The sequence below is a fragment of the Meriones unguiculatus genome, chromosome 11, assembly GCF_030254825.1.
Source record: "Meriones unguiculatus strain TT.TT164.6M chromosome 11, Bangor_MerUng_6.1, whole genome shotgun sequence".
NCBI classification, from domain to species: domain Eukaryota; kingdom Metazoa; phylum Chordata; class Mammalia; order Rodentia; family Muridae; genus Meriones; species Meriones unguiculatus.
Genome location: NC_083359.1, coordinates 40,609,281 through 40,636,852, shown reverse-complemented (window position 1 = coordinate 40,636,852; position 27,572 = coordinate 40,609,281). Strand labels below are relative to the sequence as shown.

At 51.0% G+C, this 27,572-nt stretch overlaps 1 protein-coding gene across 1 annotated transcript; it reads right to left on the bottom strand.

Moving 5' to 3' along the window:
* Positions 1–23,336, bottom strand: Ccnf (cyclin F). Its single transcript, XM_021644703.2, has 17 exons — positions 23,234–23,336; positions 21,227–21,381; positions 18,053–18,159; positions 16,864–16,931; positions 15,930–16,123; positions 15,506–15,559; positions 14,768–14,872; positions 14,405–14,482; positions 11,904–12,055; positions 9,200–9,364; positions 7,703–7,826; positions 7,269–7,449; positions 6,627–6,714; positions 3,585–3,684; positions 3,375–3,502; positions 1,620–1,789; positions 1–1,161 (listed from the first exon to the last, which is right to left on the bottom strand). The coding sequence occupies exons 1-17, from the start codon at positions 23,247–23,249 to the stop codon at positions 704–706; spliced, it is 2,343 nt and encodes a 780-aa protein (XP_021500378.1). The 5' UTR covers positions 23,250–23,336; the 3' UTR covers positions 1–703.
* Positions 23,337–27,572: the final 4,236 nt, after the last annotated feature.

Genomic DNA, 27,572 nt, shown 5'->3' with positions numbered 1-27,572 from the left:
CTCTGTTATCTTTTTTATTTAATACTCTCTATTTTTAAAAAATTTTTTCCCCCATTGGAAGAAACCTAGAAACAAAGAAGGGGAAAGGATGGCCTAGAAATTCAGTGCAGAAAGACAGTCACATAGATACAAGGGGACACAGACAAACCACTCTGGAAGGACAGATTTTGAAGATAAGCTCAAAGTGCCTGAGGGAGGGGGGCCTGTAGACCCAGATTCAAGGGCCTCACACCTGCCCATTAGGCTGTAGCCAACACTGATTCGGGGTTGGGGGTGGGGGTGAGAGACACACACAGGCTCCCCAGGTTGAAGGGGGTGAGAGGACAGTTCTGTGTTCAGATGAGAGCTCCCTACTGGTCTAAAACAAGACTTGCCAGCAGGGCTTTGAACTGTGTTCCAATACCTGGGCCTCTAGTATTCAAAGGAAGCTGACCACTCCTGGCCTGGGATTGCGAATGCCAACACAGAGGCTCATGCTCCCAGAGCCAGCAGGACACAGAGGGTAGGGAGGGGTGGGCTTCACAGGTGTGGCATGGCTGCTGCCCCACTGCTTTTTCCCCGAGCGTCAGGTTCTGACAGCTCACACTGAACGCCCCTACGGGATCTTCCGCCCTTCTGGGCTCTACACAGCACCCATCTGCAGTGTCCCAGTGAACAGCAGCCCGCCCTCGGTAAACATTCACCACGGCAGACGCTAACACGCTCAGAGCTTCAGGAAGCCCAAGTTCGTGTCCTCGTCGCTGTGCGTGGATAGGTTCTGGCGCTTCACCCGTTGCCGGAGGACACCGCCCTCCGGGGGGGCTGGGGGGCGACACTGTAAACATGACTTCTTGGCCTGATGGTGGCAAGCCTTTGTGTCTGAGTTGCTGCCCACAGACAGCACTGAGGTAGATTGGGGAGAGGCCCCCAGGCCACCATCCAGGGAGCTCCCGGGACTCGCGCTGCTGACAGAGGAGTATCCTGAGGTTGTGATGTCCTTGCCCGGATCTGCCCTGCTGCAGAGAAGGGGCCTGGGAGCTGAGGGTGGGGGTGCCTGGGAGCCCGGTGCTTGGTGGCCCTTGTCCTCTGGCCAGGCCTCCTCGTCGCTGGACCCCTGGCAGCAATGCTGTTCTGGGTTCAGATAGACCACGGTGACCTCAAGGAGTCCGCTGGGAGCCGTGACTGGGAAAAATTCAGGGGGAGGGTCTTCAGTGCACAGCCGAAGTCCCAGAGGTGAGCCTACACCTGCTCAGGACTGTGTGGCCGGCTATTGCTTAGCAGAAGGGCCACGTGTGACCTTGCCCCTCTCAAGCTGGGAGGGTTGTCCCTGACAACTCTAAGGGCAGCAAATTTGTCACCTAGTTTACTTGAATGGACACAAAAGCAAGCAATTGCAAGACAAAAGCAGAAGCTTGCTCACGTCTGTCTGCTGTCTGTCTGTCCGGCTACAGCAGGACCGCCTGCAGTTTACATGCACACATGTGGGACACTTGGTGTTGTACACACTTGGTGAGGCACTTCAACCAACAGGGACCCAGAGATGGATACCCCAGCGTGCCAGGTTCACACATGTCTCCCCTCAAAACAGTGCCCTCCCATGCCGCCCACATGGCGCATCCCTGCGCCACACCCCCGCTCACCATCACCCTCCTTCTCGCCTTCGCTCTCCTGGTCTCCTTCGTAGCCAGAGAAGCAGTCCAGGCTCCAGTCCAGAAGGCTGCCCAGCAGCGTCTCCTCCTGGCTCGAGAGCTCTGCGGTGGGCGTGGTGACAAAGCTGCCCCTGTCCTCCTGAAGGCTGTTCTCCCGCTTCCTGCAAGGTAGGGAGAGTCCAGAGGGCCCTGTCACAGACGGCAGCACCTGCAGACCCATCACAGCCCTCCATGTCTGCCTTAATGCCTGTATGGCCCCGGCTCTCACCTGTGTGCTGGAAAACACCCCTGAAGCTAGACTAGGTGTGGGCCCTCAAGGAGGAAGAACTGGGCAGGGCCAGGCCCCAGTCCAGGAGTGAGTCCTGGCTCACTCTGGTCAGCTTGGGCCCCGGGCCCTCCTGTAACTGACGGGAAGACTCCGCCACCCACAATAGGGACAGTGCTGGGCCCAACTGCACAGAGCAGTCTGTCTTTACACGAGGCCAGCAAACCTGTCCATCTGGGGTTGGGGATTGAGAGCTATAGCACGGTCTCCTCTGGGAGAGGCTGCCACCAACCCCCGGGCCTTTCCTCTGCTGACTCTACAGTGAGTGTAGTGTGGCTGACCCCCATTACCCCGGAGGGCTCTCTGCCCCTTCTGAAGGGGCTCTGAAGGGCCTTCTGGGGAGCAGGAAGGACAGTGAAATTAGGTAGGCCCTTTAGAGGGGTCAGCGACCCCACCTCAAGCAGATACATGTGTCTGTCTGAGATTTCCCCAAGGGTAACCCTGTTCCTGGAGAGTCAAGAGGAAGAAATAAAGAGCAAGACGTAAACAGGGGAAGATGCTACGGTGCTTCCTCTGTAGCAGGAGCGAAAGGAAGGGAACACTGCTGCCTTCTCAAGAGACCCCGAGAGAGCAGGGTCTGAAGCCAGGGACCCACCACAGACCACTCGCGGCTCATATGACAGGCACCACCCAGTGCCCAACCTAAGGTTGCTCAGGGCCACACAGGGTGCTGAGGAGTCACAAGGGCAGGACTGGCACGGGGGGGAGGGGCGGGGGGGGGGAGACCTGAGCTTTGCAGGATCCGTAGTTCCTGAGGTAGAGGTAGTTATTCTAGGAGGTAAGGCCAAAGCGCTGGTACGTGAGGTGAGGACAGACAGCACTACACATAGCAGAGGGAGGAGGAGACAAGGCAGGCAGGCAATGAAGACACTACTCAAGTTACAACGTGACCAGCAGCTGTGCCACACCCTTGAGGAGAGGGGACCAGGGTAGCTAGCACAGGGGGAGAGCCTGAACAGCATCTTCTGTGTTCAGGACCACTTTCCCTCAAAGGGAGAAGAAATAAAGCAAGACAGATAGGCCAGGCAGTGGTGGCGGCAGCGGCAGCACGCACCCTTAATCCTAGCACTCGGGAGGCAGAGGCAGGCAGATCTCTGTGTTTGAAGCTAGCCTAGTTTACGAAGAGAGTTCCAGGACAGCCAGGTCTACACAGAGAAACCCTGTCTCAAAAAAACCAACCAACCAACCAAACAAACAAACAAAAAGGCGAGACAGACAGACAGTGACTTCTAAGAAAGACTAGAACATTGAGAGTCAAGAACAGGCCAAGGGCCAGAGCCCGCCGGTTAAGCCTGGAATCTGGTGTTCCTTGGCACAAGCCTTAGGAAGCTTATATAGTTGCATTGTCAGGGAGGAAGCTCAGACCTGCCATGCCTGAGCGCACAGTGGTGCGGTTGCAGACACGGACAGGGTAGACTCACCGTTTGCTCCTCCTCCCGGAGGGGGAGCTGAGGAAGCTATGGATCTCCCCTGTGCCAGGGAAAGATGGGGGCTCTGGGCTCTCCTGTTTCACTCCCAATGCGGTGCACAATTCGGCATAGCTCAGTACCTGTAGGGAAGCCAGGGTGAAGACCCCTAAACCCAGCCAGGCACACCTACCAGGAGGCTAAGTGACAGAGAGGACACAATACCTCCTCCTGGCTGATTTCCTCATAGCACTTCTCCTCAAAGCGCTGCTTCACGGCGGTCAGGGAGACTTGTCTGTAGTCTTTGGGTGCATCATCATGGAAACTGCAAACGGACACAGAGGCTGACGTGTGACCCTCACCCGCCCAGGTTTAGCCTAACTCCCACCGGAGAGGACAGCAAGCTTTCAACACCAGTCCCAGTGATAAGACTGGCAGCTCCCGGGTGGTTAGTTTCCCGAGAGAAAGAGAAACAAATACACAAAGAACTTGAACTTGAGTGTTTATCTAGAGCAGCCGGTGGTTGAAACGGCTGGACAGACAAAGGTCCATCCAGACAGTCAAATCTCCTCAAACATGACACACGTTGGAATCTGAACCTGACACAGGGTGCTCGGTGAGAGAAGCCGGACTCACAAAGTGGCATACTACATGACTGCTCCACGTGCAACGTCCAGAACGGGCAAAGCCACAGATGAAAAGCAATGAATGGACGCTGGGGCCAAAGCTGGGAAATTAGTAAGTGACAGCTAGAGTGGGGGTTCTTTTAGAGGTAGAGAAAATGTCCTAAAATTGTTCTAATATACAATTCTGAATATACCAAAAGCCTTTTAAGTTATGCAATTTTTTTTTTCAAGGCAAGGTTTCTTTGTATATCCCTGGCTACCCTGGAACTTGCTCTGTAGTCCAGGCTGGCCTCAGATTCAGAGATCCACCTGCCTCTGCCTCCTGAGTGCTGGGATAAAAGTGTTCACCACGACAGTCCAGCACACACACACACACCCTTCTTTCAGATAAATAATGTTTAGCAACAGCTTCTGGTTGCCAGCATCAGGGAACAATCAGCATAAGAAAAGGTGGAGGGCTGAGGCACTGACCCTGCGACAGTCTATGGTCTGGGCACCACAGGAAAAAACCAGCGTAGGCAAAAGCATAATGCTGCCAGTTTCCTCTCAGTGGAGCAGAGCAGGGAGGCAGGAGGGCAGAGAACGAACACGCTGGATGGAGGCAGCCCATGGTGTGACCACAGCCACCACAAGGGCCAGATCTCAAGGCAGGTAACCACATGCAATGAAAGGGCACCAGGCCCAGAAACCACTAGGTTACAGAGATGAAGAAGCATTTAACACTACCTACAGGGGGCCACTCAGTCAGAAGACAGCAGCTCAGACATGGGAGCAAGGTAGCGTGGGCTGGGATTGGAATCCGTGGTCTAGCTGGAAGTGGTTAATCTTCTGGGGGAGAGGATCTGAGCAGTGAAAGAAAGCCAGAACTACCTGGCTCCTGAGAGCAGAGGTTTTGAGGATAGAGAACCAGGCAGACAGTGCACATCCTGGAGGAGAAAGGACTCCAAGGAAGAAAGCAAGAAGGGAGGAATGAGTCTACAAGTCAAGTTGAGAAAAGGCAGAGGCAGCCGTAGACACATGCGAACCCAGCCCTGTGTCCCTCAACACTCCACTTATAGCCAGCAGCCCAAATGTCTGTCAGGATCTGCCCTTGTACGGATGTCATCAGCCTCAGTCATGGATATGCTTCAGGGGACCCCGGCCCCACCCAGGTACCAGTTCCACATTCCCGTCTTTCTTTAAAAAGATTTCTTTGTTGTTCTATTAGGTGGATGGGTGTTTTGCCTGCGGGTATGTCTGTACACCACAGGTATCACTGGTATCCATGGAGGCCAGAAGGCGGCACGGACACCTGTGAAAATGGAGCTACAGATGGTTACAGCCTCCATGTGGGTGATGGGAACTGAACCCAAGTCCTCTAGAAGAACGTCCAGTGCTCTTAACCACCGAGCCATCTCTCCGGCTCCACCTCCCCACCCCCCTTTTTCTATAGACTCTATCACTACCTGACGCCCCTCACAGACTGTGGTATTCTGGTCTTTCTTTTTTAGAATTCGTACAGTATATTCTGATCACGGGTTCTCCTCCCCCATTTCCCCCCAGATTCTTCCCACTTCTCTACCCATCATCCAACTCTAAGCCTTCTTCCTCTGTCTCTTTAGAAAACAGGCATATTAAAAAGGTAACCAGATATGAAAAAAAAAACAAAACAAAACTTAACTTAAAACTTAACTTAAAAAAAAAAAACAAACTTAAAATCTCCTCACACACACAAAACCCATCCATAAAAACACAAAATTGAAGACACAATACAAACACAAAAGACCCATAAGACAAAAAGAATGCCCCAAGCAATATGAGACAAAACAAAAACAAAAACAAAAACCATGAAGTTCGTTTTGTGTTGCTAGGCACGAGGCCTAGGCTCAAGTGTGGTTTTATACTGTATCTGAGAGCCCATTCGAGAAAACTGCTTTTTCCTATGCCGGCCCTTTTCTAAGTAGCCAGAAAGGGTCCTGTGAGGTGAACAAAGAGCCCAGTCAGCGTGAGGGTGCGGGTGGGCGGCCCAGCAGTGTGGTCTGAAGCACAGACGGTGGGTGAACTGTCGAGGCTGAGATGTGTGGGTGCAGCAGACACAGGAACAGGCAAGAGCTGGCAGCGGGGACACCTTGCCTGCTGTTCCCTCTTCCTCAAGAAGACAGGTTCTGTGCGAGCACAGAGTAAGTCCAGCCCCGGGATTTAAAATGCCAGGGTTGCTGCAAAAGCCTGACGAGCCGAGTTCGATTCCTAAAACTCACAAAAGGGGGGAAAGGGAGAACTGACTCTACAAAGCTCTTCTTTGATATCCACATGCACACATGTGTGCACACTCCGATAATAACAATACAATGTGATTATCAATAACAACAATCTTAAATATCAATCCCAGGGAAGCCTTTTTGGCCTGAAACACTGCAGGAACACCTGTGGATTGAGCGACAGTTGCCACGTGAAAACACAAAGTCTGATGGCGGGGGGCCAAGTCTCATCGGGGAAAGGATCTCAGACTCACTCCCACCGTCTTCCTTTCTGAAGACAGGGTCTTGGTACACAGTCTAGGCTAGCATGGAACTCTGACCAGTGGCTCAGGCTGTCCATGACTCAACCAGTCCACTCAGCTCTCTCCAGTGCTGAGAGGCTACGAACGCTGACTTGGACTCACCACTTTTTATGAAGGCTCAAGACACAGGGCGCGAGGTCGTTGTAAGAGAACCCAGTGAGGTCCCACAGCTGAGTGGTCCAGGGCTGAGCTGGGGAAGAAAAGCAGGTCAGGGAGGTGACAGCACCCCACAATTCCTACATCTCTGATAGTTTTGTAACATAGTCCCAGACTCGGGCTTCTTAGTCCCATTAAAATACCCCTAAGGGCCAGTAAGATGGCTCAGGGGGCAAAGGCACTTGTTGTGAAGCCTCACAACCTAGAATCGATTCCTGGAAGCCACATGGCAGGAGACAACCAACTCCTACAAGTTATTCAGCCTCTAACGGCCACACTCACACCATGACATTGAGTGTGCACACATATGCACATATAAATTAAATATAAATGTAAAAAAAAAAAAAAAAAAAACCCAAATCAAACTATCCTTGAAAAGACTACAAATAAAGTACACACACTTTTGGAAAACTATGCTCCAGCTAGAACCACGCCCCACCCCTGCTCCCAAACTGTTTTAGGCAACATTCTGCTGCTCTTTCTTCTCCAGGATGAATGGGGAAGGCTTTGCTTCCACCCTTCCAACCTCTCCTATCTAAGAACCACCCCCCGACAACCCCCACAAACCCCAGGCTCGCTTGTCCTTACTCTGCCCATGCATCAGCCTGGCGAGGAGCAGGGCTGCAGAGGCCAGGCGGGCCGGGGCGTAGACGGACAGACTGGTGTGTAGCAGGGAGAGCTCACACAGGAAGCTGCAGAGGTGCTGGGTTCTGGGTGCGACAGGGACCAGCGTCAGCAGGACCTCCTTATAGTCAACCACGGTAGGGATCTAGACAGAAGAGGGCGAGAAATGTGTCTCGTCCGTCTGCATCACGCTGAGGCATGGCCGGCCTGGCCAGCATGTCCATGCTGATGGCCAAGCACAGGGTCTCAGGACAGGTAACGACACACTTCGGCCATGGCGTCTTGGTGTTCTCTCCATGGCAGTAAGGTGTGACGGCCGCAGCTGCTCCCACCACCTCCCCTGTGACCTCAAACAGGAAGACATTTTTGTTCAAAGGAAAAAGCAAACGCCGACTTACTCGAATCTTCCCTTCCAGGGCGGAGATGATCTCTCCCATCATCCGTACCAGGTCCTCGTACTTGTATGTGTTGTCAGTGAGCCACACAGCCTCTCTGATTGTCAGAATCTCTTTGCTGATGAACCTGGAATGTAGAGGTGGGTGGTCGGCCCTGAGCTGAGGGGGCAACAGCTCAGAGAGCCTTGGGGAAGCCTCAAGGTGAAGGCATGATGGGATTGCTCCGGACTAGATTGACAACAGGAGGCTCCACGAGGGATCCAGCTACCTCTGACTAACAAACAGCATTAAAGGTGCTACAAAGAGGGAATCAAAACAAGACACACACCAAGTAGGAAACGCAGGGCTGTAGAGTAGATCCAAGTATCTACAGAAGTGCCAGGTCCCAAAGAAACATGGGACAAGTCTGAGTACCTGTGGCTCTTCCCAGCACTTCCTGCCCCGACCCCTACTCAACCCTCTCCCACCCAGGGGCGGGGCTTCCCTCCCTCCTGCTTCTGATTCCTACTAAACTCAGTCAATTTGGCAACCTGCCGATCCCTGTCTGCTTCTTTCTCCTCTTTCCCGTCTCTCTTCTCTTCCTCTCTTCCTCTCCCCCCTCAAGGCAGTCTGTTCTGCTTGCTGTTTTCAGTCTGGACTCTTCCAGATGCCTCTGTCTGCTCTCTCTCTCATACCTACGTAGGAGCCCTCATGTCCTCATTTTCATTAAAAAAGGACCAATGAGTGACCTTATGGATGAGGGCTTTTGTTTTTGTTTGGATGTGCTGTGGTTCAAATCCAGGAGCAGACTTGCCATGCAAGCCCTCAGCTCTAAACGACACCCTCAGCTATGTCTGAAGTATAGACTATGTAAATGAGCTACAGGGAGAACAACTGGAAGCGAGGGCTAGGGTCTGTTAGGAAATCTACTCGCATCCAGTGTTTGGCCACCGGAATCCTGACTGTCCCTGCCGCAAGTGGACACCCTGCTCTCTGCTGTCCACAAGTGCTATCAGGGGAACGCTGCTGAGGCCCCACAAGCATCCTCCTGGCAAGCGTGGATTGCTGCTCACTCTTGCACTCTGCAGTGTGAACCATTTAGCCTAACAGAGGGGTCAGGAGGCACAGGGCAGGAACTGTTGGTACAAAGGCCACAGACACTGAAAAGAAGGATGTATACGGGCTGAGGACAGCTCTGCATTGGGCCCTGAGGTGACTAGTTGGCAACAGAGGCTCTGAGAGCAAAGCCAGGGCACCTCAGCCGGCTGGGGGTTAGACCCAAGGGTTCACACTCCCGATACGCTGGCCTCTAACTCCCAAATGCTGGGGTTAAAGATGGGTACCACCACGTGACCCCCAGCTTAACATACTGTACACCAGTTATTCACCTGCTATGGTCCTAGGCTCCGAAGATATAATCATACACAGGTTTGCTGCTGGGTCAGAGGACTCGGGCTATGAGATTCGGGTCAGAGCACGCCAGCACCGCAGCCCTGCCAGTTTGGCCAAGGGGCTTCTCACCTGGTACAGATGACCATGCAGGCAATGCCCAGAAGCTGGAGCTTGAATCTGGGTATGAGCCTCCTCCGCAAGTACCGGTCTACACACTCCACTGTGAGGTGGAGACACAGGCTGGTGAAGTCCTTCATCGTGGCAACTTCCACCAACCAGTCGATTAGAATGTACCTGTGGACAGAGGGCCACCTGTGAGAGCCTTGACAAGTGTACACCTTCAACTCCCGCCCACGACTGCTGCTCAGCGAAGCGAACGAGCCCATCATCTTGGAGGCACAGGTTTACCAACTCCGAGTCCCAGGGAGCTGGGGAGGCCCACAGCTACTCCGGGGAGGCTGGGGGTTCCCACATCTCTGCCCCCCCGGCCCACGCCAGCCCCCCAGTGTCACACCAAAGCACTGACCGAGCTCATCCTTAGTGCAAACAGGCAGTGGGTACAGAATGGGCTGCACAGCAGGGCTGGGGATGGAGCACAGCAGGGCTGGGGATGGAGCACAGCAGGGCTGGGGATGGAGCACAGCAGGGCTGGGGATGGAGCACAGCAGGGCTGGGGATGGAGCACAGCAGGGCTGGGGATGGACCACAGCAGGGCTGGGGATGGACCACAGCAGGGCTGGGAATGGAGCACAGCTCTCAGGACTAGAAAGAGATTTCCGCTGCTCTGCACCACCAGGCAGGCTCTCCTGTCTGGGCCCTTCTAACAATGTGCTGCAGAGGACCAAAGAGCCAGAAAAGCCCCGTACAGCAAAAGCCATGCAGCCTCTGCACTGAAGTCCTCCCACTTCCCTCATCCAGCACCCCGGATGGCTGCTGACAGAAGTGTCCCTCTCAACAGAAGGGAGACAATCACAGGAGAAAGTCATGAGGATACCCTAAACCTAACGCCTCTCTGAACAAGCAGAGGGGGGTAAGTCAACAGGAAGCAAGAGAGAAAAATGGTAATGACGCAGTCTCCTGGGAGACAGAAGGATGGCTTCATTTCAGCCCATAGGGTCATCTTCAGAAGTAGGACGAAGGGGCGGATGGGCTGAGGTGGTGGGGAAGGGTATGGGCATGGTCTTCCTCTCCCAGAAGGGCCAGGTGTTTGAGGTTTAAGGCAGATAGGAGTGAACAGACTAGAGGGTTCCCCTAAGCAGACAAACCTGACAGGTTCAACAATCTGATTTCTCTTTTTAAATTATCATTACGTTTGTTTTATGGGTATGGGTGTGTATGTGTGGCTGCATGTGCCACTGTGGGTATGCGGAAGACAGAGGACAACTTTTGGGAGTCGCTTCTCTCCTCCACCGTGCGGGTCCTGGGAGTTGGTTTCTAGGGTTGGCAGCAGGTGCCTCCACCTGCTGAGCCATCTTACTGGCCCCGGCGATCCGTTTTTAGAAATCAGACTATTGGGCTATCAAGAGTGCTGGGATTAAAGGCTTGCACCAACAGGAGACAGGGTCTTTTACTGGTCCCTGGGACGTCCCAGTTAGACCAGGTTGGCTGGGCACAGAACTCAGGGTTCTCACTGCCACTTCCTCAGTGCCACCATCCTCACCCTTCCCGCCCCAGTTCTGGGCATCAAACTTAAGTCCTTGTTCTTGTTCATCAAGTAAATTACTCAATGAGGCCATCTCCATGACCTCAGAGCTGTACCTTTAAAAAATATTTCCTGAACACATATTATGTTCCAAGCAGTGGTTTTTCCATCATAAATCAAAATTTTACTTGAAATTTCAAACGAAAGCTTAAAAAATTCATTCACGTGCCCCTCTAATTCTAGGTAACCTCTAACATTTTACGCAATTTAGTGTGTTATCACTAATGTTTGAAGCCCAAAAGAAAGGCAGTTGTGCTGGGTATCACAATAGCTACCAAGGGAAGGGATGGCCAGGATAGGGGAACAGAGAGCAGCTCTGTAGGTCTGGCCTCTAGTCACTGAGTGGCACAAACTATACTTATGATTATAAAAAGAGCTGTAAAGAAAGGTTATAGGGGTTGTGGCTGCAGGTTAGTGATAATTTGTCATGAACTAGGTGCTGAGCTCAAAATCTAGGCCCTCCTCTATCAAAAAAAAAAAGGTTGTATTTTGGCTTCAGAAACTGGAGGTATGAATCTCCTCATTTCAGAATGATGTTTAGAATAGTTTAATATGCTCTGTGTCTTTAAAGAAGACTTTAGTGGGTCATACTTCTCTTCCCAGAACTCAGAAGGATGAAGCAGGGTACCCAAACGTTCAGGGCAGGCCAGCAGGGGTGGGGAAGATGCTTCAGTATCTGCTGAGCAAGTGAAAGCATTGGCCTTCAGACCCCCAGAACCCATGAAAATGCCAGGGATGTGTGGTGACCAATTGTTAATTCCAGCTACAGAAGCTGAGATGGGATCCCAGAACAATATGGGTAGCTGGAGTAGCCCCTAGCAGTGCGCTCTGCTTGCCTGAGAGACCTGCCTCACTGAATAAGGCAATGGACATCAACTTTGGGTCTCACATACATGTGCACGCATGTGCACTCCTACACATGAACATACCCACAAACATGAAAGTGGAAAAAGCAAATGCAAATTTAAAAGTGGAGCAGAATTATTTTCTTCATGAAAGTTCTAAACAGCTCACACTCACACCCACACACAGGGATCATAATAAGCTGGTAAAGGAATGGCACGTTGCCCTGGGACAGGTGATGTAGTATCGCTCTGCCACCAGATCAAACACGAGCTCTGAAGGTCTCACCTCATGGTGTCACTGAGCCCCTTCTGCACAGAGAAGATTTTCTGCTTGTTGACGGCCTGGGAGGCCTGGAAAAGCTGGCACACTGTTTCAGCACAGGCTTTCCCTTCTAGGCCGAGCTGGCTTCCCCCTGCACAGGCCTTGGCCAAAGCCAGCTGCAAGGAAAGACAAAGGCAGTGTAAGTGCTGGCTCCCCTGCTCAGGAGGGCTCGGCAGGTAGCGATACAGAGAACACGTCCACCTGCCTGAGGTTCTCAGCCTGCTACAGCAGCATGGCCAATATCTCTAGGATGAAGGCCTCACTGAGCCAGTTTTCCTTTTTAGTTTTTAAATTAACTAAATGAAATAAAAAATTTATGTGTATCAGTGTTTTGCCTACATGTGTGTTTGCATCATGTTCATGCCTGGTGCCCACAGAGGCCAGAAGGTGGCAGGTCCCCTGGAACTGGAGTTAGAGATGACTTTGAGTAACCATGTGTCTGATGGGAAATGAATGCTCTCCATGTCCGCCTGGGGAGCAACCAGTGCTCTTACCCACTGAGCAATCTCGATGGCATATTGATGGCCCTGGAGTCAGCACGTAGGAGACAATATTAGCACCCACAAAGACTTCAGATGGTCAGTCAACAAATTTTACCCACTTCCATCTGTATTTTCCTAGGTACTTGTAGCTTGGCATAGATGCATGTCTGACCACGCTTTACATACATCTTTCTTTCTCCGCCTGGAAATACTACTAGTGTTTTCAAGTTATCTGACATAGATATTTCTCCATTTCGTGTTTCTGTCTGCTCCCTGCCAAGTGTACAGAACTGTGGACTACTACACCTGCCTCAGTCTCCTGAGGACTAGGATTAAGCCCCCACACTTGCTTTTCTGAGACTCTGAAGCTGTGTGGACATCCCTCAGTATCTTACTACTCTGATTAAACTGAGTCTCTTAAAATGTATTTATTACAATTATTATTTATTGTGTGTATTTGTGTGTGTGTGTGTGTGTGTGTGTGTGTGTGTGTGCTGGACAGTTTTATGTCAACTTGACACACGCTAAAGAGAGAAAGGAACCTCAATTAAAAAAATGCTTCCATGAGATCAGGCTGTAGGCAGTGGTTCTCAATCTTCCTAATGCTGTGGCCCTTCAATACAGCGCCTCATGCTGTGGTGACCCCCCCAATCATACAATTATTTTCACTGCTACTTCATAACCATAATTTTGCTACTTGTATGAATTATAATGTAGACATTTTTGGAGACAGAGGTTTGTCAAAGGGGTGGAGACCCACAGGTTGAAAAATGCTGCTCTAGGGCATTTTCATAATCGGTGATTGATGGGAGACGATCCAGGCAACTGTGGGTGGTGCTATTCCCGGGGTGGTGGTCCTGGGTTCTCCTCCAGGGTTTCCGCATCGGCTCCTGCCTGCAGGTTCCTGCCCTGACTTCCTTCAATGATGGACTACAACATGGAAGCATGAGCCAGGTAGACCCTTTCCTCCCCATTTTGGTCATGGTGTTTCATCGCAGTTACCCTAACTGACGTGCCCATGTGCCATGGTGTGCATGTGGTAATCAGAGGGTAACTTCTGGAACAGCCACGTGGGTCTTAGAGAGCCAACTCTGGTCATCATGCTGGGTGGCAAATAATGAGCCATCTTCCTACTATAATTTCTGTAAATGTCTGACAATCTTTCTAGACCTGAACACAAGGTTCTGTGACAAAGGTCAGGCTGGACCATGTGCTGAGTTTTGATTTCTTTCCTGGCATTTGAGTTGGAATTCTACCATGCATGCGGTGGGGCCGTAAGAATCAGCTTTCCCCTCTGTGGCAAGCTGATTTGTTCTGAAGCAGCCTCCTCGCCCCTCATTACTGTTCAGGAGAGTACCAAGGGCTTAGTAGCCTGCAAGTTCTTCAGCTGGCAGGGCAGGGTCTTCTGAAATGCAGTTATAAATTCTTGATTTCCTGGCTGGATGAGTAAGGCCAGAACTAACTAACTAACTAACTAGAACTCCACATACCTCTTTATTCTTGGGCAGCCTAACATTTGTTCTTACAATGAGCATGATCAATGGAACAACTTTGCAAAGCGAGTGACATGAATTTTGACAGCAGCGTTCAGAGTTAAGAGGCTAGCTGATAAATAGACAAGGGTGGAGATGGGTGAACACAAAGCATTTCTGGGGTCTTCTTATACATTCAGGGGCTGGAGATGGCTCTCTGCTCTCACGGATGACCCAGGTTAAATTCCCAGCACCTACATCAGGCGGCTCACAACTGCCTGTAACTCCAGTTCCAGGAGACTCAATGCCCCCTTCTGGCCTCCACAGGCATTGCATGCACATGGTACACATACAGACAAGCACACACAGAGAAATAAATATAAAATTAAAACAAAACCAAAGGACTCAGCTCCAGGCCTGGACTCATCTTACTGCTTCCCCAAGTTTCTGTTCAGAGCCTGGGCAGTCCTGGCCCAAGGCTGAAAGGAAAAGAATCCAGATCTTACATCACCTGCGCTTCCCAGCAGCCTTTGGCAGCGTAGTCCCTGAGTTTTCGGAAGCTGTGGAGGCATCGTCCAGGATCAGACGTCTGTCAACAAGAGAAAGTTACCCTTACTCCAGAGAGGAGTGCAGAACCGGCCCCACAGGTCTCTAACCATCTTCTCCCACTGCACCGGCTTCCACAACCTTTACCCCCAACAATGGCAGACTTTCGGGAGTGATGTTAAATAGTAGCTCACTGCTCAGAAGCACCCAAAGCCCCAAAAAACCAGCATCTAAGGAAGAATCTTCCCTTTTGTTAACCAAGTTTCAACCCGGGGCCACAAGAACCGGCCCATGTGGTCTATCCCACGCCAGACTAGACAGCGCTTACATCCGTCTTCTTGTCGCTTTCCCAAAGGAGGTATGAGCTGGCCAAGCATCCCTGGCGAGCAGCTTCTTCAAAAAGGTTACGAGCCTGCTTCTTCTTCTCTTCATCCTAGAGTAAGCCCAAGCACAGCCTCGTCAGCCACCTCGCCCACTTCCACACCTCCAAGCACACACTCAGGGCGGTTACATGGATTAGCCACATCAGAGCAGAAGTGATGCCATTAAGCATGCGGTGCTCGTCAGCTAGCCACCAGGGAGCATGGCCTGCTTTTCCGTGAGCGCGGGGGCAGCTCCGGGATACACAGGCCCGCACGGATGGCACAGGGAACTCCTTAAACATCATGGGCAGTGGAACTGGTGGCTCTCAGTGTTCACCTGCCCGACTTGTCTTCCACATCCTTTTGTTGCGCTCACTGGAAGCTATTACCTACCCTAAACCTGCAAAACGACCCCCAAGTCACAAAGCCTGTCAAGAGCCTCTGCGAGAGGTGAAAATGCTTCCAGGCCCACCCATAGGAGAGCCAAGCCACAGACCAGCACATCCTGGGCTCATATTTCCTGGGTCCTGTGTACCTCTCTCAAAGGCAGTATGGATGGAGCCCGATCTCTCAGCCAAAGATCACCTCAGGGCAGGGCTGGCTTTGTACTGACCTCAGCTACTCCCTTTTGTGGCAAGTACTCTGTGGATCTAAGCCACTGAAAGGGCAAACAAGGCAAAGTCTAAGCACAGAGAAGAACTTACCTCAAAAAGATTCAGCACTCTTCCCAAGCAGTGAAGTATGGAAGCTTTATGAGTCTTAAAACAAAAAAAGACAAGTGTGATTCTCGGCAGACAGAACTTTCCTTTCCACTCCCCGATTTCAGTTTTCCGCTACGGCGGTTTTATTCCGTCTAAATCTTTGGTTTCCAGCTACCACCATGTTCTCCAAGATCTTTGTCCTCATCCCAGGCCCTAAGATGTAAGATTTTCTCCCACATCTGCACTCCCCCTCTCTTTAAGCATATATAGATAGGACCCAGGGCTTCTAGCACGCGGGATGAAAGCCCTACCCCTGAGCTAATCTTGTGTTTTGTGCACGTCCACTTCTTGACTTTACACAGCACCTTGAATCCACCTCAGGTTTCCCTCCATTCAGGGACTCTAGCTGGGCCTTGCCATGACTTACTCTTTGTAACTGACACTCCGCCCTGAGGCTGTCATGGACCACAGCCTTGCAGCAGCTTCCCGACACTGACCATGGTGGGCGGATGAAGAGCCAGATGAAGGGCTCAGAGCCCACATTCAATCTCTCAGCCATACTGAAGAAGCGAGAGGCCTTCAGGCCGTTCACTTCTGCACAGGCCTCATCAGCCACAGATACTGTGGGAGAAACAGGACAAAACACATGCACTACCCTAAGAAAATCAGAAACAAACAAAAAACCAACAACCATGAACTTTGCATAGTGTAGGCACACGAATGACTTCTGGGGATGGCCAGCTGACAGGAAGGTAGGATCAGGGTCTCAGTTCTCAGTCTGGAAGAGCAAGCTGCTCATAGGCTCTCTTAGCCCTGCCAGCCGGCGAAGGACAGGGACTATTAGCAAAACAGATCTTTCCATTGCAGGAAGTGGTATTCTAGACTCTAAATGTTACCCATTTTGCAGACTGTGACAGCACAGCTGAGGCTCACTCCTCGGGAATTCTTTAAAGAGCAGCTGGCCTTGAGGCCAAAGGATTCAGGCTCTAGGCAAGCTGTTGCCACATGGAGCCATAGCTGCCTAGGCATTGATCCCCTGCAGCATGAGGCATGATGATTTTTTTCCAGCTCCACAGGATGGCCAAGGAAAGAAGCTATCTCTGTCCATGCATAGGGCTTGGTGTTACTGGGATTGAAGAGCAGGGAGGACACCTAGAGACAGGCCAATCTGCCCGAGCAGCCCCCATTATAAGGCTTTGCTCAGTCATCCTTTGCTGACCCAACTTAGGAAAAGACGTGACTTACTTAGGACCAAGCGTCCAGGGCAGACATAGGGCCGACCATTAGCAAGAATGACTGCTTGAAGCAGAGAAGGGCTAAAGGCTTGTGCTTATCTCAAGTGCTAACACACAGGGACTTACAGCCTTCATTGTAGAGGTAGGCGATCCCCAACTTCACAGCAGCTTCAAAATTTCCCTTTTCGGCAGCCCTAAGGCAGCAAGAGCATAAAACACCATATTACTTTACACCATAAGGCTCCATGGCACCACAGCACTTGAAGAGGAAATCCTTATTTCCTGACTGAGATATAAACAAATACCGTTTACTGATTTCATGCTAAGTGTGAATGGACCCTGACAACCGTTTGCCAGTGACAGAAGGTCAAGTAATCTGTGATGTCTACAGCTGGCAAATCCAGAGACAGAAAATAGATAACGGACTGCTCAGAGCTTCTGGGGTTGCAGGGCGAAGCTGGCTAAATAGTACAAGATTTCTTTTTAGGCTGATAAAAATGATCTAAGTTGGATAGCGTTAAGTTTGTAGAAATGGGACTACACTAAAACCCAACAAGTTCTCCCTTTAACTCCAGTTCCTCTTCTGGCATCTCTGGGCACTGCACACAAGAAGTGCAAATACACACACATACAAGCATACACACATGCATAAAAATAAGTACATCTTTAAAACAAAGAAGAAAGGCTTAAGTTTTATCCAGAAGCATGGCATCCTGCAACTGCAGTTATGTGCTTGGACTTCCCCAGCAGCCCCAGGGGATAAGGGCCTGGGAAATAAATGCTCACGAGGGAAATTTTGTACTGAGTTAGTTTCTCAGTTGTGGTAAGAGAGGGCTCAAGGTCAGCCCCGTGTCCCAAGGACATGCTCTGGAGCCATTAGCAGTCTCAGACAGTGGACCTGGCCACTGGCACTGGGGGGTCACAGACTATAGGTTTGCTCTCTCTAGTCCTCTCAGTCACGACTACAGGGAAGGGGTGAGTCATCCGTTGACTAAAATATAACAGGTCTGAAACTACTCAGTTCTGAATAAAGGAAAAGAAAGCTGAACACAGCTTCCATGGGGAGGTGACTCACAGCTGAGTGAATCAGGAATCGTCACAAGCCAAGTGGGACCCTCTGGAAGTAGGGCAGGCACAGAGGATAGACAATGACAGGGCCTGCTGGGAGCAGTGTGACTCAGTAGGTGGGTTCTCCAGTTTGGGGTCTCTTTTGGGGGATGAGAGCAACAGGAAAACAGGTCCCGAATCAGGTGCGGGGACAGTAGCCAGCACCCGAAGGCAGGAGATCAAAGCGTCACTCAGAGCACAGGCGTACCTTTCAAAGAACTTCAGGTTCTGCGGAGAAGGCCACAGCTCTTGGAAGCTGGCAGATGCCCATACACTGGCATGGTTGTCCACCAGGTACTTGAGATGGGAGTGTACCTGCAGAGCCATGAAAGTCACATGTGAGTTACTGAGGACTTCCCACATCCATGCTCCTGGAGGCTCTTGAAAGGGACACACACATACCAGTCTCAGCATGGTAGAATAGACAAGAGTTTCTATGTATAAAAATAAGACTGCTTTGTAGAGAGAACAGAAGCCAGAAAAGACATTCTCTCTAGTTCTGATCGAGGATAAACAATGGCCCGGAGGAAAGAACGCGCACGAGGTTAAGAAAGAGGGGAACCGGGCATGTGGCGCACACCTTTCACCCCAGCACTCAAAGGAGGCAGGAGGGCCAGCCAGGGCAGAGCGCAGCTTCTCTGTCAAAGGAAGAGAGAGAGCAAGGGAAGGAGGAAAGGATGGGGTGGGGGTGGGGAGAAAAGAGGACACCTTTGCAAAGAACTGAAGAAATGGGTTGGGGCCAAGCAGGACAGAAATCTGTCTTGAGCTATGCAGTGCTACATACCCAGCACTTGAGAAGCAGAGAAAGGCAGATCTCTAAGCTGGAGGCCAGCAGGTCTAGAGAGTGCCAAGGCTACACAGAGAAACCCTGTCTTGACCAAAAGGGAAAGAGAGAGACAAAGAGGAGGAAGGGAGGGAGGGAGGGAGGGAGGGAGGGAGGGAGGAAGGAAGGAAGGAAGGAAGGAAGGAAGGAAGGAAGGAAGGAAGGAAGGAAGGAAGGAAGGAAAGCACTAGAAAGCCACCTACACGGCTTTTCTGGTCATGTCTGTTTACTGAGACCAGATCCTCTTTCCAGAGAAGTACAGTTAGCTGCAATTCTAAAAGTAAAACCACTTTTATCAAGGAAACAAAACATGAAAGAAAGAAAGAAATCAATCAATCAATCCCAGGCAGATAAAACAAACATAGGTCAGCATTTTAAATCTACAGTTTCCACTGTAGTTGGAATTTAGGTGTGTCGGGACAACAATGAACATGACTATAGGAATCATACAATAGATTCTTTGCCTGTTTTGTTTTTGTTTTTTTCAGCCAATTCACTATATACTCTAGGGCAAATCAAAGTGAAACTATGGCTACAAAATAACTCAAGTTCATTCTGGCATTGCAGGTTAGAGGGATTTTTCTTAAAAAGAGTTTGTTTGTTTGTTTATTTTATTCTGCTTTTTTTTTTTTAAAGATAGTCTCACTACTGTTGCCTACAGCACAACTTAAATTGTGGGTCACATAACTGAACACAGGGATGCAAAAAAAACAATAGTAAAAGATTTCTGAACACGCAAAAACCTAAAAGTAATTGAACTGAGCTGTTTCTGACATGTTGCTAACACTTCACTTTGGGATTGGATTTGAACACACAACACATAAACACGCACCACGTATGCTGTTGCCAACACGACTGTGCTGCAAAGTGTTCTGCTCTAACACAAGCACTGTCACTGAATTCCCACGCACGCAGGCTTCCCGTACCTCCCTGACATTACTCCTCAGGATGCAAGGACAAACTGATATCTCCTCGGATTGTAGCCTTAGAATATTTGATTCTTAAAGTCTGCCCTTGACTCCAGTTTCATAAAATTAAAAGTCCACAAATGAAGGGACAGGAGATTTGGCTCAGTGGTTAGGACCGGGGTTCGGTTCTTGGCACCTACATGGTGGTTCAGCGTCATCCCTAACTCAAATTCCAGAGGGGCCCAAACGTGCTACAAATATGTACATGCAGGCAAAAACACTCAGACACATAAAATGAGATTATACAAATTTTAATTGATAAATACATTCTGTCTTAAAACAGAATTTCTAAAATCAAAACATAACAAAACAACCCTGAAATGTCTTTTTTTTTAGAGACAGAGGTCTCTTTGTAGTCCTGGCTGTCCTAGAACTTGTAACGTAGACTGGGCTAGCCGCAAAGCAGCAGAGGTTCTCATCCGAGTGCTGGTATGAAGTCCTGCACAGCCAGCTCCACTTCTGCATCTTAAAAATTCTGATCAACACGACCTTACTCCCCTTTATGTAAGTATTATGTTACGGTGTGTGTGTGTACGAGTTATGGAATGCCTGTGCCACAGCCTTCAGGGAACAACTTTCAGGAGCTGGTTCTTTCTTTTGCTGAGGTTACAGGCATGAGTCACCGTGTCCAGTTCATGATCTTTTTTTTAATTTTAATTTTATATGCATGGTATTTCTGCCTGTATGAAGGTACCCTATGTGTATGCCTGGTGCCTGAGGAGACCAGAAGAGCTATCTGATCCCCTGGAACTGGAGTTACAGATGGCTCTCAGCCTCACGTGGGTGCTGGGAACTGAACCCTGGTCCCTTGGGAAGAGCGGTCAGTGTTCTTAACGGCTCAGCACCACTCCAGCCCACTGTCATCTTGAGATACAGTTTTCCTGCCATAAAGGGGGCTTTTCTCTCTTGAGGTAAACACGGCAATGAGCTGTGTCAAATCTCAGTATGTAGTCCCTGAAACTGAAACACCTTCAAACACCTGTCAATACTATTACCCTTGTTTAAAAGGCATGATGCCGAAGGCCTGTAATCCCAGCACTCGAGGTAGAAGCAGGGGGACCACGAGTTCAAAGTCATCCTTGGCTGCAAAGGCACTTTTGGACCATGCTGAGCTGAGTGAGACACTATCGCTTCCCCAGAAGACCCAGGTAAAGGGGTACATGTTGGTAATCCCAACACTCCAGAGGCAGAGGTTAGAGGAGCAGGAGTTCAAGATCAATCAATCAATCAATCAATCAATCAAACCACTTTTGGGCCTGGAAAGATATCTCAGTGGTTAAAAGCACTGGCTGCTCATCCAGAGGACCCGGGTTCAACTCCCAGCACCCACAAAGGCAGCTGACAACCTTCTGTAACTCCACTCCCTGGGGATCAGACACCCTCTTCTGGCCTCTGCAGGCACATGAGACACACACAGACATGCAGGCAAAACGCTCTCACGCATAAAATAAAATAAAATAAAAATCTTAAAACCACCCCTTTCCTCTGCTTTCCTTTTGAGTCAAAGTTTTATGCTGACATTTAAGGAACCTGGGATCTTTACAGTTTAACCAGGGGAGTAGGGCTGGCGTGGGTCCATACGGTGACTTACAGCTCGGACAGCGAGGATGTCCCCAACGGAAAGCCACTTGAGGATATGGAAGAGCACATCTTCTGGGAGGCTCAGGATGGTTAAGTTCCGGGGTCTTCTTTTGACTCTTCTCTTGGTGGGGTAACAGAAGCACTTGGCACACCTACAGTGGATCACTTAAGGAGAAGAAAATCCCACAAGCTTGGTGAGATGAAGAGGTCTAAAGATGACTGAATGGCCACTATGCTCCATGCACACAGGGATGGGCCCTAAGATGTGAATGTGCTATGTGAATTACTTAAGATAGCACCACTCCTTCAATACCCAACAAACATTCATGCAGAGTATCGCCTAACATAGAAACTTTCTGATCTGGGATCCACAGGACAACCAAAAAAGGGGGGGGGGAAGCAGCCAACACCGACGAATGTTTTCCTTGAGTTGAATTTTGGGGGTCGAGATATGGCTCAGCAGTGGAGGCTAGCTCATAACCAGTCAGCAAGGTCCCTTGGATGTCTTTTTTGGGTTTTTTTTTTTGAGACAGGGTTTCTCTGTGTAGACCAGGATGGCCCCCCTGAGTGCTGGGATTAAAGGCATGCATCACCACTGCCCAGGTTCTTTTTTGTTTCTTAAGATGGGGTCCTCTGTGGCCCAGGCTGGTCTCAAATTCACTCTTTTGGCTGAGGCTGCCCTTGAACTCCTGGTCCCCCTGCCTCTACCTCCCAAGCTCTTCATTTTAAGTGTTAGTTACGGTGCCCATCTCACTTTGCTTATATTTGCACGTGTGACTAGGAAGCATAATGTTCAGTATGGACCGAGGAACTTCAACAGCACAGACTGGGAAGTCAAATTAGTGGGGCAGTTCTGCAGCGGAGGCCATGTCAGTCCCCAAGCAGGTCTCAGCTTGGCAGACGGTCAGAGCTGCCCAGGGCCCAAACCCAGCGGTCTGCTACACTCAGCTTATAGCAAGGATCTAAAGGCAGGATCTGGGTCAGCGGTTCTCAGCCTTCCTAACACTCGACCCTTTAACACAGTTCCTCATGTTGTGACCCCCAGTCACAAAATTATTTCGCTGCGACTTCACAACTGTGATTTCACTACTGCAATTAATTTTAATGCAAATATCTGAGATGCAGGATGTCTGATATGCGACCCCTATGAAAACCATTCAACCCCCCAAGGAGAGGCCACCGACCTACAAGTTGAGACCCGCCGATCTAGATACACACAGTGACTGGGCCCTGTCCGGCTCTGCAGATGAGCGTTCTTCCCTCTCCATAGTGGGTTCCAACGTTTGCTTCGCCAATGCACTCTTCATTCAGTGCCGATGACTTTTTCCCTTATTTCAGAAGCCCCCCCCCCCACCTCTTTCAGGAACCTATAAATGTGCCCATCTTTCCACACATTCTTCCTCCTCACACTGAGGCCAAGCGGCTGTTCCCCGGGCCTTGGTAAACCTTTCCACCAGGAGGTCTCCAGATTTTGCCCACTCCCAAACTCTTGACCTGAGTACGGACTGCAAAAGGCAAATGCATACCCGGAGCTATAACTGACAAACCTTCTACGTATATTTATAAGTTTCCGGATTCACCTGCCCTAGAACAGACAACTGGAAGGGCTGAACCACTTTAACCACTAAAATCGCACGCCCAGGTCGTGCGACATTTCCCGGGACAGACCCTGGGGCGTCCGCAGACCGGAGCTGCAGACGCGACACTCGGGGAATCGAGTGGACCGCGAGAGCCCGGGCAGGACGTGAAATCGGTCTAGATCTTGTGGATCGCTCTCAACCTCCCGGAGAAATAAATAAAACCGTAGTTTGCCGGGCAGATAACCCACAATCGCCCGGGGTTAAGGGGACAGGCACAGGCGCCGGGCGGGCATTTAAACCGCGCGGACCGGCTCGCGGGTCGGGGTATCCGCGCCTGCACCGTGCTTCGGGGGCCACGACTCGCCCTCCCAGACCCAGCCTCCCCGGGCGGGGGCTCCTCAGGACCCATCACCCGCCCGGCTCCCGCCGGCACTCACCGCCGCCGCTCCCCATCGCAGAGCTCACAGCACTGCCGCCCTGGACCGCTGGCCAGCGCGCCCGCGCCTGGGGCAAGTGCGCGGAGAGCCACACGCAGGCGCCGTCCCCACCCCCGCCCCGTTTTCAAACGCGCCCGGAGCTTCTACTGGTAGGACCGCGGGGGTACGCCCCCTGGATCACCAGCCTCTCCCGCCCCGCAGGCTCTGCGCGCCCGGGATTGGGTACACCAGGACGCAAATTCAAACGCTGGCTGTCGATTGGCTTACCCCTGGGCTGACCCGCCTTCTCCCCTGGGCGGGGGACCGGGGCCAAACTCAGCTGGCGCGGGCGGGCTACCCCTGAAAGCCCGCCCGACCCGGGAGGACGCTCCTCCCCGCAGGCTCCGCGGACCCTCGGGGAACCGGCCGTGGGTGTGCCCACGGGGCCACCTGTAACCGCGGGCTCCCTGCGAATCGGGGCTTGCACTGCACCAGGTAGCCACAGCTCTTTCCGCTGAGCCGTCTGTTCCCTCGTGCCCTGGGCAGTGAGCAGCGTCGTGTCCCGCCTCCTCTTGAGATGATCTGGCGAGGGGAGAAAAGTTGTCTCTGGAGGGTGGGGATCGGCCCAGCTTTCTCCTCTCCACACAGCTTAGACCAGCTTTCGTGCTTTTCCAGCAGCCCGCGTGCTTGCTCACGGTGGGGTACCTGTCCGGTGCTGGAAGACCCCTGGCCGGTCTGCGGAAGTAAAGAGAGCATGGCTGGTGACAGCACATAATAGGAGCGAACCCCAGGGCAGGACCAGAGCCCTGCTCCCTTCCCTGCTGATTCACCTGCGGAATCCTCCCCCGGCTCCTGTCTCTTTTCAGGGATGCAGCACAGTTTCTTATTTTGTTACTTTTTTGCCTTTCTCTTTTAGAACTTTGTTACTTTGTCACCTGTACCCGGGGCTGAAGCCCCTGCTTTCAGTAGCACCTGGAATGCATAACAAACAAACAAACAACAACAAATACGGAATGAAATCTAACAGAGAGCAAGCCCGCTGTCAATCACATCCGAATCTGTAACAAGGTCACTGGCCCCCTGGTTACTCTACCTTGTTCGTTGTATCCTCAGTTTCTCTTATTTATTCCCAGGCAGTTTTTGATGGTTTTCATTAAGGGGATCCTAGTGTCAGCTGCTTAGAAGCATCTGAGGGGGACTGAGTTGTGGGATTGCCCAGGTCAGACTGGTTTGCAGCCATGTTGGTGAGGAACTGGTGTGATTGATGATTGGGTGAAAGGGTTCAGCCTCTCACTACCTTGTTGGCACCTATGGCAGGCAGGCCTAGGCTATAAAAGAAAGCTGTCTGAGCACCAGCCAGGGAACAAGCAAAGGAGCAAGCCAGCAAACACTGTTCCGTTATCTTGGACCTAGAAGTGCAAGGCAAATAAATTACTTTTGGTCGTTGTTTGTTACAGCAATAGAAAGCAAACTAGAACACCCTATGTAGCCCAGGCTGACCTACAACTTGAGGTCTGTCCTGCTTCAGCTCCCTTAAGGTTGGATTACAGTCGTGCACCCCTTCATCTGGCAACCAGACGTTCTCCTGGCTGTAGATCTGATCATGGCAGGGCCTTGCCTCCTGGTCCCACTGTAGTGACCTCCTAGGGGTAACCTACACTAAGGGCTACACCTACAGAGTGTGAGGTATACCCATGCCCCACTGAGTTTTGAGGGATGAGAGAACTCGGGAACAGCCAGCTCTTGGGAGCTGAGGATTGAAGGGTCCAGTGTACTGTGGGGTACCAGATTAGGCATAGACCACACACCCAAACACCAATTTCCAAGCACAAACCAAACACAAAGAGATCCTTTATTAAGCGAGGCGAAGTGGCTGGATCCGAGCTGGGCAGAAACTGCAGCAACTAGCTTGGTAAGTGTTAATTTTCAGGGGGAAAAGAGGGCTGGATATAGTGCGCGCCTTCAGTCCCAGCACTCAGGAGGCAGAGGTAGATGGTTCTCTGAGTTCAGGGGCTAGCCTGATCTACAGAATTCCAGGACAGCTAGGGCTACACAGAGACCCTGTCTCAAAAAATCCGTCACCCAATCAATCAATAACTAAATGAAAAAGGGACCTGAGCACAGTGGCGCACACCTATAATCCCAGCACTCTGCGAGGCAGAGGCAGGTGGACTGCTGTGAGTTCAAGGCCAGCCTGGTCTACAAAGTGAGTCCAGGACAGCCAAGGCTACGCAGAGAAACCTGTCCCTCCCTCCCCCCCCCCCAAAAAAAAAAAAGGAAAAAAGGGGAGTTCTGTGTTGGAGTGAGCTAGGATGTGTTGGTAAGTTCTGATTGGCTATTTCAATTAGGTTAGTCAAAAGGCTGAATTTTGATACCTGGACCTTGCATGCTTTGATAGTTGGACCTCGATGATCCTCAGTCTCAGGAACGAGTCAGTGGCCAAATAAGGGACTAGGCCTTGGGGACTAGCATTAGGAATTGAATGGTTTAGCTAGAGAAAGAGAGTTAGAGCCCCTCAAGGGTCGCTCTTGGCTTAATAAAATAAGGCCTGGGGGTGGATGAGGAAATACTCAAGCATAGCAGGCTACAGGAGAAGTATGTGAAGGCAAGCATTGCTGGCCCCGAAGGACCTCACCCATCAGAGACAGAGGAGGCTGAGGGAAACACCAAGTGAGGTAAAGCCCAGGAAGTTTCCCATTATGAAGGACCAAAAAGTATTGTGGAGTTCTACAGAACAGTCACCTGAAAAAAGATCAAGAAGCCATCTCATGCGGCAACCTGGTGCTGCCGTTGTGGGTAAGGGAGTGTGAGAAAGGTAAGCATGGCTGAGAAAGGTCATCTGAATCCGGGGCGACTTCCGCAGACAGGCTCTCTGGGAATGCTTCTCGGGAAAGAAGACATCCTCCACATGATAGGTGTACACAGATACGCCCTTCCGGGAGCACGGCCACAGCAACTGTCTTAGCCAGGGCTGTGTCTGACCCCCTGAGACAGTGCTGGTATCACTGTAGCCTGATCGGGCCCCCATCCAGAGGCCGCTAGCTGCCGACTCAGAAGAGCTTGCGTGAGCTGTGGTGATTTAAATGAGAATGGCCCCCAAAGTCTCACGTGTGGATATTTGCCCCCAGTTGGTGGAACTCTCTGGGGAGGGTAGGAGATGGCTCTTGGAGGAGGTGTGTCACTGGGGGTGGGCTTTGAGGTTGCAAAGACATTCCCAGTTTGCTCTCCCTGTGCCATGCTTACGGATGAAGATGTCAGTGTTCAGCTGCTGCTCCTGTGCCATACCGTGGCTGCCTCCTGCCAGCTCCCCACCGTGATGGACTCTAAGCCCCAAATTAAACACTTTCTTTTATAAATTGTCCTGGAGCCGGGCATGGTGGCTCGTACCTGTAATCCCAGCACCGAGGGAGTCAGAGGCAGGACAACCTCTGTGAGTTCGAGGCCAGCCTGGTCTAAAAAGCAAGTCCAGGACAGCCAGACAGAGAAACCCTGTCTCGAAAAACCAAAATAAATAAATAGTCTTGGTCAAGGTGTCTTACCACCACAACAACAAAAAAAAATAACTAAAACAAGAATCTACATGACTTTTCTTTCGTTTGTTTTTTTGAGGAGGGTGTTAGAAATCCAACCCTCAATTTAACGCCTTTGTGTCACCTAGTCAAGACCTTAACTCTCTGAAATCTAAATGTTTATCAAGATTTCTGAAGCCACCACTGCTCCTGTTACTAGTTGGGGATCCCGCTCTGGGAATTCTGCCAGAGTTTAATCCTGGCATAGAACACTGAGAAGCTGAATTATCTCTAGGTCTCAGTTTACAGACCTGAGAAATGAGACCATAAAGGTGTCCACCTCACAGGGTGATGGAAGTCACATAGTTTTCCCCCCTTGACATTCCGGAGACAGGGAGAAGAGGAAATATTGCCCACCCAACTCAACAGTTAAGTACTGGAAAGGGTGACTTACGTTAGCAAATGTGTCAATAGGGTCTCCTCTGCCACCTTTGGAAAGAGAGTATCATCACAGCAGTGGTCCAGGGTCGGACTGAGAATTCGGCGTGCCATTACACGGGAAGCCCACTCCAGGCCTAGTCCGCAGTCACCCATTTACTCCCGTTTCTAGCTTCATCTTCCTTACCGGAGGGGTCTAGCTGCACCTGTGCATCTACTCGTCATTCTGCAGAGAGCAGGCAGCCTTATGCCCCGCCGACCTCAGGGTACAGTGGCGTGGTGGATCTGGGAGGAAGTATAGTGGATACTATACTTGATGCAGAAGGAGTCGGACAAGAGATGGGGCGGTCTCTTCAGCCCTGCTGACTATCTTGTCAAGGACATGGGCATGTTGTGACCTTCTGCAGTTGTGG